Raw genomic sequence first — 15,747 nt, 5'->3', positions numbered from 1 at the left:
TCACTCTGAAATCTGAATGATCAGTTGCAGCTGCATTTTGTTCCTATTTGAGTTTAGGAAGACGGGAGGAGGAAGCACTCTGTAATATACAATTTGAATTACTGTAATAGACGGACACAAGGATTAGCATAGTGGAACTGTTAACCTGACAGAACCAGAAGAAACATCTATTCTTAGCATAGTTTGAGATTTAAAGGCAACATAATGGGTATAGTTGAAAATTGTAGAAGGAAAATAAACCAGATGGGTTAAGATTAAATTTTTTTTCTAAATTGTTACTACCATACTGAGGAAGAGGACTTTCTACCATTAGAGGCAATAAAGAAAATCGCAGAGGGAAAGGTCAATAGGTTTGAATACTTAAAAATTTTAAACTACTTTAAAACTCTTTATTACTTAGGTAATGCATGTGCGCTGTAGAAAACAATTGGAAAACAATAGAAAATAAAAATCACTCATAATTCTGCCAAGTGGCAGCTCTCGTTATTATAATGACATTTTATGATAATCCTCCCACAGTTAAAATATTTTTATTTAGGGGAAATTAAATTTAAATGTGCAAACAAATAAATTGACAAAGTGGTTTCTCAGGATAGACAAAGAATTGTTGGCTTTAAGATATGTAAAGAGCTTACATGAGTAAGAAAAATACTAATATTCTCGAAGATTGGTAGGCAAAGGACAGAGACAGTCACTCTGTGTTCATCATTCAGCAGACGCTGAGTGCCTGCTGGTCAAGTTAGAGTAGTGTTTACTGTGCACAAAAATGGCTGTTGGAAGGGACAGACATGCCATATTGTCGTCTGTATGTTTTATTCCAACATCTTGAGGCATAATCAAGATATAAATGAAATTGTATGGAAAAACATTTTTCTTTAGTTGAATTTTTTCAAAAATAATGGAGAAGATTGTATTTATGAACTTGAGATGGGCAACTGTTTCTTAAACAAGACACCCCACAAAAACGATAGAGGAAAAGATTGATAAGTTGAACTACATTGACCTTAAGAACTTCTCTTCAATGGGAGAAAATACTTGCAAATGAAGCAACTGACAAAGGATTAATCTCCAAAATTTACAAGCAGCTCATGCAGCTCAATATCAAAAAAACAAACAACCCAATCCAAAAATGGGCCTAAATAGACATTTCTCCAAAGAAGATATACAGACTGCCAACAAACACATGAAAGGATGCTCAACATCACTAATTATTAGAGAAATGCAAATCAAAACTACAATGAAGTATCACCTCACACCAGTCAGAATGGCCATCATCAAAAAGTCTGCAAACAATAAATGCTGGAGAGGGTGTGGAGAAAAGGGAACCCTCTTGCACTGTTGGTGGGAATGTAAATTGATGCAGCCACTGTGGAGAACAGTATGGAGGTTCCTTAAAAAACTGAAAATAGAACTACCATACGACCCAGCAATCCCACTACTGGGTATATACCCTGAGAAAACCATAATTCAAAAAGAGTCATGTACCACAATGTTCATTGCAGCTATGTTTACAATAGCCAGGACATGGAAGCAACCTAAGTGTCCATCAACAGATGAATGGATAAAGAAGATGTGGCACATATATACAATGGAATATTACTCAGCCATAAAAAGAAACGAAATTGAGTTATTTGTAGTGAGGTGTATGGATCTAGAGTCTGTCATACAGAGTGAAGTGAGTCAGAAAGAGAAAAATACCATACGCTAACACATATATATGGAATCTAAAAAAAAACGGTTCTGAAGAACCTAGGGGCAGGACAGGAATAAAGACACAGACGTAGAAGATGGACTTGAGGACACGGGGAGTGGGAAGGGTAAGCTGGGACGAAGTGAGAGAGTGGCATGGACATATGTACACTACCAAATGTAAAATAGATAGCTAGTGGGAAGCAGCCACATAGCACAGGGAGATCAGCTCAGTGCTTTGTGACCACCTAGAGGGGTGGGATAGGGAGGGTGGGAGGGAGGGAGACGCAAGAGGGAGGAGATATGTGGATATATGTATATGTATAGCTGATGCACTTTGTTATACAGCAGAAACTAACACACCATTGTAAAGCAATTATACTCCAATAAAGATGTTAAAAAAAAAAAAAGAGCTTCTCTTCATCAAAAGACACCATTAACTTTGGGTTGTTTGCAGAAGTGGCCCCAAATTCCTCCCATCCCTGTCACATTCATGCCCCTCTGAATGTGACTCTCACCAAGAGGTGGACAATCACTTTTGAATTTGTGCTCGGCCACGTGACTAGCTTTGGCCAGTAGAATGTTGGTGATAATGACACAAGCAGAGGCCTAAAAAACATACAGGCATACCTCGTTTTACTGCACTTTGCTTTATTGTGTTTTTTACAAATTAAAGGTTGGTGGCAACCCTGTGTCAAACAAGTCTACTGGCACCAGTTTCCCAGTTTGCTCACTTTGTCTGTGTGTCACATATTGGTAATTCTTGCAATATTTCAAACTTTTTCATTATTATTATATTTGTTGTGGTGACCCATGCTCAGTGATCTTTGATGTTACTAATGCAAAAAGATTACAACTCACTGAAGGCTTAGCTCACGGTTAGCATTTTTTAAGCAATAAAGTATTTTTAAATCAAGGTATGTACACTGTTTTTTTCAGACATAATGCTTTTGCACACTTTATAGACTAGTGTAATATAACCATGACTTTTATATGCACTGAGAAACCAAAAATTCATGTGACTCACTTTATTGCGATATTCGCTTTATTGTTGTGGTCTGGAACTGAACCTGCAGTGTCTCTGTACTTGCATATCTTTCTTGCTGCTTTTGAGAATTCTACCGTTACTACAGTGTGAACAAACCCAGGCTAGCCTGTTGGTTGATGAACGACACTGACCTGATTACTGCCATCACCCTTGTCAACAGCCAGCCAAACACCAGGTTTGTAAGTGAGGCCAGTGGGCCACCAGTGATCACAAATGCATATGGTGAGCCCAGCCAACAGTACATGGAACCAGAGACAAGCCATCCCAGCTAAGCTTAGCTCAAATGGCCAACCCCTAGAATCACAAGCAAATAAGCTGTTGTAAGCCCTGTGTTTTGGGGTGGTTAGATACGTGTATCAGTTGGCTTTTGCCAACATTTGCAGTGTGTGTGACCACCAAAGGACTTGTGCCCAAAATACATAAAGAATACTGCATATCATTAAGAAAAAGACAACAGCCTAATAGAAAAAGAAGTGGACAAAGGCTACATATGATATCATTCCAACTGTATGACATTTCTGGAAAAAGCAAAACTATGGAAACGGTAGCAAGATCAGTTGACAGGTTGACAGGGGTGTGCCGGGAGAGAGGGAGGGATGAGCACAGGGTTTTAGGCCAGTGCAAATACTCTGTTTAATGGAGGATACATGTCATTATAAATTTGTCAAAATCCACATAATGTACAAAACAAAGAGTGAACGTTCTTCAAAACACTTCAAGGGCTCCTCTGGCCTGTAGCAGTAGTATCTTGCTCTGGTATTGCCACTTTTCCAGGTGTCTTATAAGCAGGTGTGACATGTGACATCAATGCTGATGTTATGATAAGTTACTTAAAAAACAAATGGCTGTAAAGTCATTCACAGAATGTTACTTTCACTTGCTGCATTCAGATGTTTTCTTAATTAGGAATATCAAGTAACTCTGATTATTGCATGACTTAGTGGAGAAAACAGATAGAAAGCCACAGGCTATGGGCTCACATGGGGTTTTGTCTCTTGTAACCTTATGATTAGACTAACATATCTTGGCGTGGTAAGTAGTAAGCATTCACTGAACTGTTGATTTTATTAAAAGTCCTCTCTCACCAAATTGGCCCAAAGAGATTCTTCTCCTGAAGCCCTGAAGTTTTTAAGACCGTTGCTGTTTATTCAGCAACATCCTAAATTAGCTTTATGTAAGTAAGTTGCATCTCACACTAGATTGAGGTCTAAGAAAAGATAAGAAATCTGTGCATAGATCAGGTTATCCTTAATTTACCCATAATGTGTGGTGCATGTGGTTTTATGCATACAGCCTGGTACCATTGTTCTCAGGCACAGTTCAATGCTAGAACCCTTAATCTAAGCCACAGGAGGAAGCAAAAAGAAAGGCAGATGCAGGGCTTCCCTGGTGGCACAGTGGTTGGGAGTCACTGCCTGCCGATGCAGGGGACACGGGTTCGTGCCCCGGTTCAGGAGGATCCCGCATGCCGCGGAGCGGCTGGGCCCGTGGGCCATGGCCGCTAGGCCTGCGCGTTGGAGCCTGTGCTCCGTGGCGGGAGAGGCCACAGCGGTGAGAGGTCCGCGTACCGTAAAAAAACAAAAACAAAAGAAATGCAGGTGCAGATAGAGTTTGGGGCTTCTGAATCATTCCTTCTGCCTTTCCAAGAATGATCAGATCCTTGGTGGTGGGGAGGGGGTGTAGGTAGAGTATCCACTTGCTCAGGACTTTAATCCTGTTTTACTGTTATTCTTGATGAATAGTCATGGATGTGTTTGTGTGAGGTACATGTGACAGTGCCTATCTGAGAACCTAGCGTCTCTTTATCTGGCTGTTCATCTTCATATCCTTATTGCCTGCCACATAGTCAGTGCTCAATAAATATTTGGATGAATTGCAGGGACTCAAACACCGACTCTAGACCTTGCTTCTTTAATCCACATACACAGAATTCTTTGGAAAGCCAGGCAGAAGAGCTTGGTCACCTGCTTCCCCTCTTCCCCAAATTGTCACTTTATCTTTGTGGCTTCAGTAAAAAACTATCACTTCATAATGCTTTTGGGCATTGGTCACGTCTTTCCTCGTCAGCCCTAATCCCCGAAATGGTATGTAGAAAAGTACATTTACATCTAGAAAGTATTTAGAAAACTCATTTGGTTGATAACAATAATGCAAAAGCCTTTTCTTTGGTTATGGTACAGAATCTTGTACTGCTCTTGGAATATTAAAGAAATGCTTAACCAAAGCTAGTTTCATTTTGACATTCTGTTTCCCTCCCATTTACACTCCCAAGTTATACACAGACTATCATCAGTTTCATAAGTATGGTTCTGTTATTTCAAAGTAGGAATATCGTGTGGGTTCCTAAGGTCTCTCCCTGTGACCACTGAGCTTAGGGAAATTAACCATGGAAGGAGGAAGCTGGTGGTTGGCAATCTGGTTCCATGTAAACGAAGGTGTAAACCTTCCACTTTCAGATGTCTGCCAACTACTTGTGTCCTTAGTCAGCTGTACCACTGTCCTCGGCAAAGTGCCAGAACCCCAGGGCCTGAACACTTAAACTGTCCCTATGGAAAGCAGAAGGTAAACAAAACAGAAGTGAAAGTAGATTCAATTTTTTAGACTGTTCTCTTACAGGAATGGGTTTTGTGGTTCTCAGCATTAAAAAAAAAAATACTTGTTCCAATATGTTTCATTGACATCAATTACTGTAAGTCTGATTCATTTTCTGCCTATTGATTTCTGCCCAAGGTGAAATTTATGACATTTAACAGAAAACATAAGTGATTAAAAAAAACAAAAAACATACTTTAAGCGTTGTAAAAATAAGGTTTAAAGTCAGTGGTACTTGAAAACGCAATTTTTATATTTCTTTGTTAACTACTCAGCTGTGTAAAAAATAAATGACAATGTTAACGTTCTGTTAAGCTTCCAGGAGATGTTGTGATTTACTTTGAAGATTTTTTAACCTTACTGTTTTGCAGCTTTACTCTGACCCTAACGTGTGGGTACTGATTTATATTTTAGGGGTGTGCTGGGGCTGCTCTATCCTCTGTCTCTCTGAACTGCTCCTTCACATCTCCTATTTCTCCATGCTGTGTTCCTCTGCTTTCAAAGTACCCATCCTTTGTGTTCAGTGCAGAGTGTTTATCTTCATCTGTTAAGGTTTGTTGTTGTTGTTTAAATTTCAGTGATTGTCAATTCCATTTCCAAGATTTCTCATTTGTTCTTTCCTATCCACTTATTCTGGCTTCATTCCTCCCTAGATTTATTTATAGCATCTTTTTTATACATGATTCCTTTATTTATCCCTGATCTCAAATATATTTATCTTTAAAGTGCTAACAATAAATTTCTTGTGGAATAGATTTATTTTTCTAGTTGATTTGTTGGCTATCTTTTTCAGAACTAGTCACCTTCTGTTTTTTTGGTACCTTGCTTGCAAATCACTTTGAGTGGGAGGCCTGTTTTTTTCATTTGTTCTGTTTTTGAGCCTAGCTGTGCCTTTGTGCTTTTCTTTATATTTAATCAACCTCGCTTTGTGTTCAGAGCAGAGGGTGCACATCAGAGCGTGAAATTGGTCCCACCATGTCCACCAGATGGTTCCCCTTTGTGAAGGGTACTCCACACTTTCCATTCCTGCCCTCATCCTCGTTTGTGGCGAATTTGTAAAACAATTTGATTATGCTTTTTTCCATGTTGTTTTCCAAATGTACATAATTGTTCTGGTAGTGATTTGTAACTCCATTTTCTTTTAACCTTACCCCCGGCCAGTGTACAAGATGACCCAACATTTCCTCAAGCTCTGGCAGGGATGATTATTGTATATCCTTCTGCCTTTTAAATGCTGGCCAGTTTTGTTCCTTCCTCCCTCCCCCTCTTTCTCTTTCAACTACCACATAAGAGTCTTATGTTCTTGGTTTACTTTTCATCATCTTTTTCTGTTCAGTACATAATCATTTTAAATTTTAAACCAAAGCAAGCTTGGTGCTTGTTAGCTAAATTTTAAGCTTTTTCATTATTATCTAAGCGTTGTAGTTTATCTTAAAATTTAACAATATTGAGTATGTGACTTCTCGTGTATTGATTATATAAACAGATAAATAAAATATTTTCCTAAGGTTTTTGTAGTAAATTATATTGTTCCATTAACTAGTATAGGTAAAGAATACAGCATTGCTTTCAACTTGAAAGACATTGAACTTCTGACTGATAATTTGTGTATTTCTCAGAGTATACTTTGTTATGCAGAAATTTTATATTCTCATTTATAATGAGATTTATGAATAACGAAATTTGTTCAACACGTTATTTTGAAGAGTTGGTTGCTAAAATTTTAGTCTAGCCACCCCTCCCCCCCATTTCTATATATATCTCCCTATTCAGTGGTGACTACTGCAAGAGTTCCAGGAAATGTACACCCTGTATGTTCTCTTATTGCATTTTAAATTATTGTCTTTACTGTACTTCTGCATTTCCCTTCAGTCTAGTTCTGTTTACTTCTGAGAGCCAGTAGCTTCCATAAAGTACTGGATAACGGTCGGAGCAATCAAATTAGGCAACCATTTGTAAAATGGGGGTGCGGGGGAGCATAGAAGATGCTGAAGGTGCTAAGGGACTTGTAGTTCACTGCAGTTCTAGCAAATAAAAGGTACCACTGGAGTCTTTTCTTCCTTTAGACTTTTAAAACAGATAGCTGTCCGAACCATCTAAAAATAACCCTTTTTGCTTTGAATCCACGTTTTAGTAACACTTTTGGTACTCTCTTGTCAGGAGGCCGTGTGACTCAATTGCACAGCAAAATAATAATAATAATAAAATGATTGGAAAGCAGGATTGGACCAGACATTTGCTTAAACATATTCCCTTTCAAGAACATTTCTGTTCCATAAAATGAAGCAGATTGGTATGGAGTTAAGGACTCTTTGAGGGGGACCTTTGGAATCATCCCTTAATTCCATCACTAGAATTAGGTTGAGTGCCTACTCTGAGCCTGGGCCGGGGCTAGGAGGGGTGAGAGAGGTGAAGGTCTAGGCGCTTCCCAGCAGACTCCCAGCTTTAACAAGATGCTGGCTCCACCTCATCACTCTCAAATAGTTTTAAGAGAAATATGCATTTTACTGTGGAGCCAATAAGAGACATTCACCCTATTCTGGGACTAAAGAGAAAAAGGTGTTAAAACCAAAATTGCTAGGTTTAACTTAACAAAGTGCTATAAACCTGAAAATATTTCTGCAAGGCTGGATTGGCTTTTATGCCTATGTGTTTTCAAAAACGGAAATCTCAAGTAAAAAATTACCAGCTTTTCACCCAAGTTTGACTTTTTGCCTAATTGGATTTGGGAGGTATTTGAATAATGGATCATGAGCTTTCCCGTAAATACAGAAATTGATTCACTCTGGGCTCTAATTCATTCCAGAATTACCAGAGCTTTATAAGCATGTTATATCCCTTTGTACTCACTGGGAGGTCATCTGTTATCTTGTTAAGTGAGTGTGGGAAGATGGGAAATAAAGAACTAGCTTTAGAAATTATTCAGGTAATGTCAGTTTCTGCCCTGCTCACTTCCTTGCCTCTTAAGATTTCCAGTTCAGATGTTTTGTTTAAACTTTATCAAGCATTTTCTAGCCCAGCTTTCTAGCCCAGCCAAATCATAATTTTGGAAGAACTGCTTTTTTCCTCTCATGAAAACGGTTCACTATAGAGATGAGTCAGATCATTTTGGGTGCCCATATAAAATGGTACAGTGTAATTTAAACCATTTGCCTGTAAGCTTTGACCAAACTTGAGCTCTGCTTCGGTAGCACATCATCAGATTTATTCTCCAAGAGAGCATGAACGTTTGACGTCCATTACATATGATGTTTCGTTCTATGACATTTCTGAAACCTACACTAAAAATAGGAAGTAAGCTTCTAAAAAACCAGTAAAGAACTGTCCGAGGGAAGGAAATGGATAGGGTATCTATTTGTTGGTATATTTAATTTCCCACTGGTAACATTTCTAAGTTAGTGTGATCCCATCCCGGAAATTATGAGGTACACTTTGAATGATTCTTGAAACGTTCAGTAGGTATTTTTTAGGGGATGCTTCTGGGAGTATGTTTCATGGCAAGTTTATTGTTTCCTTTTTGGCTTGGCTCCTCAGTTTACCCAGCGTTCATCTTTTCATCATCAGCTTTAAGGCCTTTATTTTATTCTGTGTGTGGAAATTTTACATACTTTGGTGGATTATTTAATCTTTGGTCAGAGTAATCGAAGATCTTCTAGGGATACTTCATGCTTGGGATGAAAGTCTCCTTAAAGTTGTTCATCAGTCAGGGATCTGCTTTTTCTACCGCAGTTAGAAGGTTAGCTTACCTTTGATAGTTTTAGAATACAGAAATCTTGCTTTGCTGTAGTTCTGTAAAGGTTTGTGGTACAGTAGTGTATCTGCTTTCTTCTAAACCACTGTTGGTAGTTACTTTTAATTTTAAAGGTACTTTGTCACTCCTCAATTTTAAGACTCTAATCCTGGCATTTTATTTTACTGAATGAAATGTAAATACTTGTATTCAAAGCATGCATGTATTTCCCATATGCCATTCTAAAATTGAGAAACACTTAAACTGGGTATAGTTTATTATTTGTAAATTATACCTCAAAGCTGGTCAGAAAAACTAATTGAAATGCATAATTAAGATCTGTGCATTTTGCTCTATGAGTATACCTTAATTTTAGAATCTCTTTTTTAAAAAGTATTGTGTGAATAACTCCTATTTTTATTAGGTATCTCCGAGTTTTGCTGTGTTCTCTCTCACCAAAAAAGTAGAGATTAATAAATCCTTTGGCTGAATAAAATCAATTGCACACTGTTGTTGCTATTTTGGCCCTTATTTCCTCAGAATGAATACTTGTTAGTTCAGTGGTTTATCCATGTCAATGATTTCTTCCATCTTCATCTAGTCACACCAGCTGGAGTGATCAGATTGTTTCACATCACAAGGCAAAATTCGTACCTTTTGCTAAACACTTCCAAATAACAAGTAGAATAAGAAATTTAAAACTGAGATTTATTTTTTCAAGTCATTTTTCTGTGTTGTGTAGCATTTCCCTGAAAGCTTAATCTCATCCATAAATGATGTGATGGCTAAGTTACTACTGGACTAATTTGTTTAATCCCAAGTGGGCTTATAATATATCATCATAGCTTTAAATTATTATCTCATTTCTAGTATGAGTCAAAAACTCCTCCTTGTCATTTTGTAGTTTTTTTAATAAGTAGAATAGCAGAATGTGGGCATTCTTTTTTTTAAATCCAAGTTGAATGTACACATGGTTTAAGAGCTTAAATAACACCATGATAAGCTTATAATAAAATCCAGTTACTTGCTACCCATACCTCCCTGTTCCCCAGTCTTTCTCTTCATGGATGACTATTTTGAACTCTTTGAGCTGCTGACTCTAGCTTGTATTTATTTCCGTATTTCTAAGGAAAATGCTTATCTTTGGATTCATTGATTTAGATCTTTCCTAAGGTATAGGATTTCACTTTCTTAAACAGCCATTCCTTCTGCTTTCCCACTTTGCTTCCCCTCCCCCATTCTACCAGTATGTTATACTTTTTGGTTAAAACCATATTCATTGTGTACATTATTTGCCTATGCACACAGTCACAGATAGTGTTGTACTGTACTGTTTCCTTTTTAATAGATTTTCCTGTAGTTAATGCTTTCCTGCCTTTTTTTCATCTGTAGAGTTTTCTTTCTACCTGTTGCTAATTCTTCCCATAGCTTCTGATAGCCTCTCAGAACAATTTTCCACAAGCTCAGTCAGTGCTATGCAATAGAGATACAGCGCAACCCATATGTGTAATTCTGCTTTTTCTAGTAGCCACAGTAAGAAAGATAAAAGGAAGCAGATGAAAGTAGTAGTACAGTTTGCATAATCCAATATGTTCAAAACGTTATTTCAACCAATAGTCAGTATTTCAAATATCTGAAATACCTTACTTTCTTTTTTTAGCACTAAGTCATCAAAATCCAATGTGTATTTTTACACTTGCGCAACATCTCTTTTCAGGCTGGCTGCATCTCAAGTGCTCTCAATAGCCACGTGTGGCTCGTGGCTGCTGGGCTGCTGTTTCGGACAGAGCAGTTTCAGGTGATTTCTCAGCTTCAGATTTGGTCTTGGAGGCGTCCCTACTGGGGACCTCTGTTCTTTGGTCTGGGTCGCTGGGTCTGTAGGCTGCCACACAGCTACCATTTTGAGACTTCTTTGCTTTTCTTCTCAGTTGGATTCCCTGTTTTCTGGACTTCAGGTCTTCTCATTTCCCTTTGGTGGTCTCGTTCGGTCACGGTTGGTACAGGGGACAAAGGCATGTTGTTGACTCGTCTGTCTCTTGGGTCATTCTGGGCCAATCTGGCTGCTTGCCTCCTAGTGCTGGTATATGGTTGTCATCCTGGGGCCTCCCCCGTCACAGCTTTTGTGGAAATTTCCTGTGCCTTTGCTCTTGTGTTGGATCCTTCCCCCCGACCCCTGTCCTGTATATCTTACATCTTTCTCTTTCTTGGTTTATTTCCTCACTCAGGTGGAAGACATGCTCCAGTGGATTGCTGCAGCAAGGGGGCAGAGGTGGTAAAGTTTTTGAGACCTTGCATATCTGAAATGTTTTTCTTGTCCCTTCTCACTTGTTGATTATTGGGCTGTGTATAGAACTCTAAGTTGGACATCATTTTTCTTCAGAATTTTGAAGGCATTGCGCCATTGCCCTTCAGCTTTCAGTGTTCTTGCAGAATCTGATTACCTTATCTTTTGAAAGTGAACTATTTTTTCTCCCTGGGAACTTACAGTATGTTCTTTTTGTCTGCAGGATTCTGGAATTGCAAATTAGTGTGTCTCAGTATGGATCTGTTTTTATCATTTTGATGAGCACTTGATGTGTCTGGGAGATTTCCTTGAACTATTTTTTAATGTATTCTTTTCTTATATTTTGTTTTGCTTAATTTTCCATTATTGTTATTTATTTATTTAGGCTTTGCCTTCTGGAAAGGTAGGATTTCTTCTACCTTTATCTTATCACTCTTCAGTTAAGCTTATCATTTCTGCCATCTTGTTTTTAAGTTGCAAGAGACATTTTTATTGTATACAACATCCTGTTCTTAATCCATGGATACAGTATCTTATCTGAGTATATTAATAATGTATATATTTTAAGCTTTCATTTCTCTGCAGTTTATTTCCTCTAAGGGGCTTTTTTGCCTGTTTTGTTTTTCTTTTAAATCTCTTTTGTATCAGAGGCTTTCTCTCCTCTGACATCTTGTAATCAGTGGTGTGTACATGATGAAGAATAGGGGCTTACAGGGTCTGCAGCGAGCTCTGAGCAGGTGTAAGGGGCTTATCAGCACAGATCTGGCCACTGGGCCTCTAGGTGCAGGTAGGCTGTTATTCCGTACCCCTGTAATGGCATCTCTTGGTCTTTCCTCTTGTCTGCTCAGATCATCTAGAGAGCACTCTGCCCCCTGATTTACATCTTCCAGAAAATAAATCTCCAGATTTCTGCAGAGTTGTGAGGCAGCAGTCACCCAGCAGCACGGAAGGGGGCGGTGGGAGTGGAGATGCTGCTCCCCTCAGGCAGCTCTGCCCCGCTCCCCTGCAGTGAATCCCACCCCTCCTTCCAGAGAAGCACACTTTCTGTGCCTTTGGAAGGTTCTGTGGTGGAAATCATGATGGTTCTCTGCTTTCCCCACTGCTGGCTTGTAATTGAGCTTTCTCAGGCCTGCCAACGACTAATCAGTCTGATTTCCAGCTTCCAAAATTGTGTTGCTATTATCTGCTCTCCTGTTCTCTCACTGTGGGTTCGTCTTTTTTTTTTTTTTTAAGTTGTAATAGACTATGCATAACATACAATTTGCCATTGTAACCATTTTTAGGTGTACATTTTAGTGGCATTAAGTATATTCACATTGTTGGATGAGCTTTTCTTTTAATAATGTATAGTAAAATACAGACTTAAAGGAAAAGCCTTTTAAATAGGATTATAGGGGTGTTGATTTAGGGGAGCAAAATTAGATGTGTGTGATCCATGTAGCAGGACGCATAATGTGCATCTTCTGTTAGTCCAGGCACTTGCTCTTTCTGACAGTTTGGTATAATGGGATTTGTTTACCATCTCCTAGGAAAGCATTTGGATAGTTTGTTGGCGTAAAAGGGCATTTTATCTGCTCTTGATAACTGTAGCTTTACAAAAGGTTACAGATGGAACTCCCAGGCCTGACTTGGAAGGCTCTCCAAGATCTGGCCTGTACCCACCTGTGTGCCCCAGGCCTGCTGTTCCTCCCACCGGCCCACTCACTGTTCCTGCATAAGACGTGAACTCCAGCCCCCGTGCCTTTGCCGTGCTGGGGGTTCCTGAGTGAAACGTGCCCACCCCGCCCATCTTCCTGCCCTCTTCCACGTCTTTCCAGCTCCCAGCCCCATGCCACTTCCCCCTACCCCAGTTGTCCTTCTCTTTTCCTCCCATGACCTTGGGCATGCCTCTGAGTTAGCACCTTGCATTTCCCACACTGCGTGGCTCCCTTTGATGTCCGTTTCTGTGCTGGGTCTTCCTCAGTGCCCGGCACAGGGCCCACGCTCAGTTAACTATCTAGATGAATTCCTGATGCCAGAGATTTCAAGGGAGAACTCTTTATCCTTTTTTTGTAGGATATCCGACACGAAGCCAGTGACTTCCCATGTAGAGTGGCCAAGCTTCCTAAGAACAAAAACCGAAACAGGTACAGAGATGTCAGTCCCTGTAAGTATTCACATCGCCGTTACTCTGCTTCCATTCAGCTGCAGGACCTCTCAGTCAGGACTCCTTTAGCCCCGGGGTTTGGTAATAAATTGATAGCAGTAAAGGTTTATGACTTGATTGTTTCCTATAATAAAGGCATTAGAGACTTATAGTAATGGTTCATTTTTCCACCCTTGTAGAAGGGGTAAGGTTTCAGTTCCTGGAAAATTCAGCTAAGTTCAAAGCACTTCTTTTCCACTTTGACTATTTTAATGATGAATCATTTTCCTACGAGCTGAAGCAGGGTATAGCAGGCATAATATAACCACTTCTGGGTGACTCAGCAGAAGTCTTATTAGACCCCGAGCATTGTATTGAACTGCTAACGATGCCCTGCGCAGGCATTAAAGGGTGGGAGCGGTTCACCCCCTCAACTAAAGCTGCAGTCAGCTCTGCTTGTTGACCCCACCCCCTGCTGCCATCATCATTTTTCAAGCTCTTTCCTGCCATTAGCTCTCAGTGTGCCCGTTGGCATCCTCCTCTGCCTTCTGAGTAATTGGCTCTCAGTCTGCTGATATCTCGAAAGTAAATAACCAAATATGTTAGAATTTGTATAAAGTAACAAAACCTGGAGGGGAGTGAAGGACGTGAACTTTGCCACCTCCTCTAGGCCACAGAGAACCTTCTGGCTCACCTCCATGTGGCCGTTGCCAATCAGTGAGGGCTGTGGCTGCCAGCAGCTCCCCCGGCACTGCTCTCTGCCAGGGACATTGAAGATGCAGCTGGTCAGTCCCCAGCCAGGCACTTCCCGCCGGCCTGTCAAAGCTCACTGCCCTCCCGCCCTGAACTGTGCAGCGCCCAGGTTCCCGGGAGGGGCGCGAAGTCGGACCCCAGTTGGCACGGAGCAGTCTGCCTCCAATGGCTGCCACGGTCCCTGCCCCTCAGAGCTTTGTGGCCTTGGGCCGGCTGCCCCCTCCTCTGATCGTCAGTCAAACAGGAGTCAACGCGGATCTCAGGATTGTGCGAAGATGAATAAAGTCACGTCAGCCGCTTAGCCCAGTGTCTCACTCGTGAATGTTGGCTGCGGTTGAGATGGTCACTAACTGAAGGTGCTCGCCAGGAACATCTGAAGCGTGGGTCTAGGTCAAGTGACACATGATTTTGCCCCAATGCCCAATACTCTTGATTGAGCACGTCTAGGCTATGGCACCTCGTAGGCTTTATTTAAAAATAATACTAACAGCCTCTCCTCAGGCCCTGGCCAGCCGCCCTGAACTGGAAAGAACCATCACTGTCCGCACCTTTCACATGGTGTGGCCATGCCCATGGTCTCTAGCCTTTGCTGTACTTGCTCTGAATTAGGCAGTAATGTTGTCTTTAATATTCCTTTTCTACATTTTTGATCAAGGCTCATCTAAATGGTTTTATGAACCAGTTTTACAGAGAAAAAAACAGCATTTAAAATATTCTTCCAGAGACGCAATTCCCAAACCTTTTCACCCTCACCCAATCTTACTCCTTATATTTTGCTTTTTCTCCCCTACCTCTACTCTTCAGTAGAAAAGGTGATTTTCTTTTAAGGTTATGGAGGAAATGGGGAGAATGTTTCAAGGTGGAAGCTCTGGGGACTGGGTATTATCTTCCATTTGGCAGGTGAAAAACCCAGCACTCGGTGAGTAGGTTGTTTGCCCAAGGTCACCACCCAGTGCTGTTTGAATCCACTCACATAACCACCAGTGCCGGTCATAATTTTTTTTTGAGATTTCTTATCTCCATGACCCACTTAAATATTACCCAAGTATTTCAGTTTGTATTAACCCTCTATGATGAGAAACATTATTCGAAACAGTGGCTAATTTCCTAAAACATCTCTTTGGAATCCTTTTGAATAGGAAGCCCCAAACCACTTATCCCCATTAACTTTTCCTTTCCCACTGGGCAGGGGGAGAACTATTTATGGGTGGTCACCTGAGTTTACTGTCCATTGTGTTGTACCAGAAATAAAAATACCCACCTGCTCTTGTTAGCTGCACTAGCAGGATAAGGAAGGTGGCTTACCCTCAGGGAAACATGGCTGTTGTGACAAAGTTATGGTAAAGGGGAAAAAAAGGGGGCTGTGCTTTTTCAGTAACCTGGGGCAGACCTTCCAAACACAAGCTTACTTTTAAAAACTCTTCTGAAAGTTACATTTAATAGACTTTCAGTGTTTTGGATTCAGAGTTTATTTTTTCCAGTTAAACTGTCTTTTAAGTGTCTTTGATCATGAGATTTATGTTATA

At 40.3% G+C, this 15,747-nt stretch overlaps 1 protein-coding gene across 2 annotated transcripts in view; it reads left to right on the top strand.

Moving 5' to 3' along the window:
- The window catches only part of PTPN1 (protein tyrosine phosphatase non-receptor type 1), a 68,474-nt gene that overhangs the window by 32,162 nt on the left and 20,565 nt on the right, over window positions 1–15,747 (top strand). For both annotated transcript variants that reach the window (XM_079946228.1, XM_079946229.1), the window contains exon 2: window positions 13,399–13,489. In XM_079946228.1, coding sequence (XP_079802354.1) covers window positions 13,399–13,489 — 91 coding nt within the window. The remainder of the gene's footprint in view (window positions 1–13,398; window positions 13,490–15,747) is intronic.

Source organism: Stenella coeruleoalba (assembly GCF_951394435.1).
Source record: "Stenella coeruleoalba genome assembly, chromosome: 15".
Lineage (NCBI taxonomy): Eukaryota > Metazoa > Chordata > Mammalia > Artiodactyla > Delphinidae > Stenella > Stenella coeruleoalba.
The sequence above is the reverse complement of the archived record's forward strand: the minus strand, read 5'-3'. Positions and strand labels throughout refer to the sequence as shown.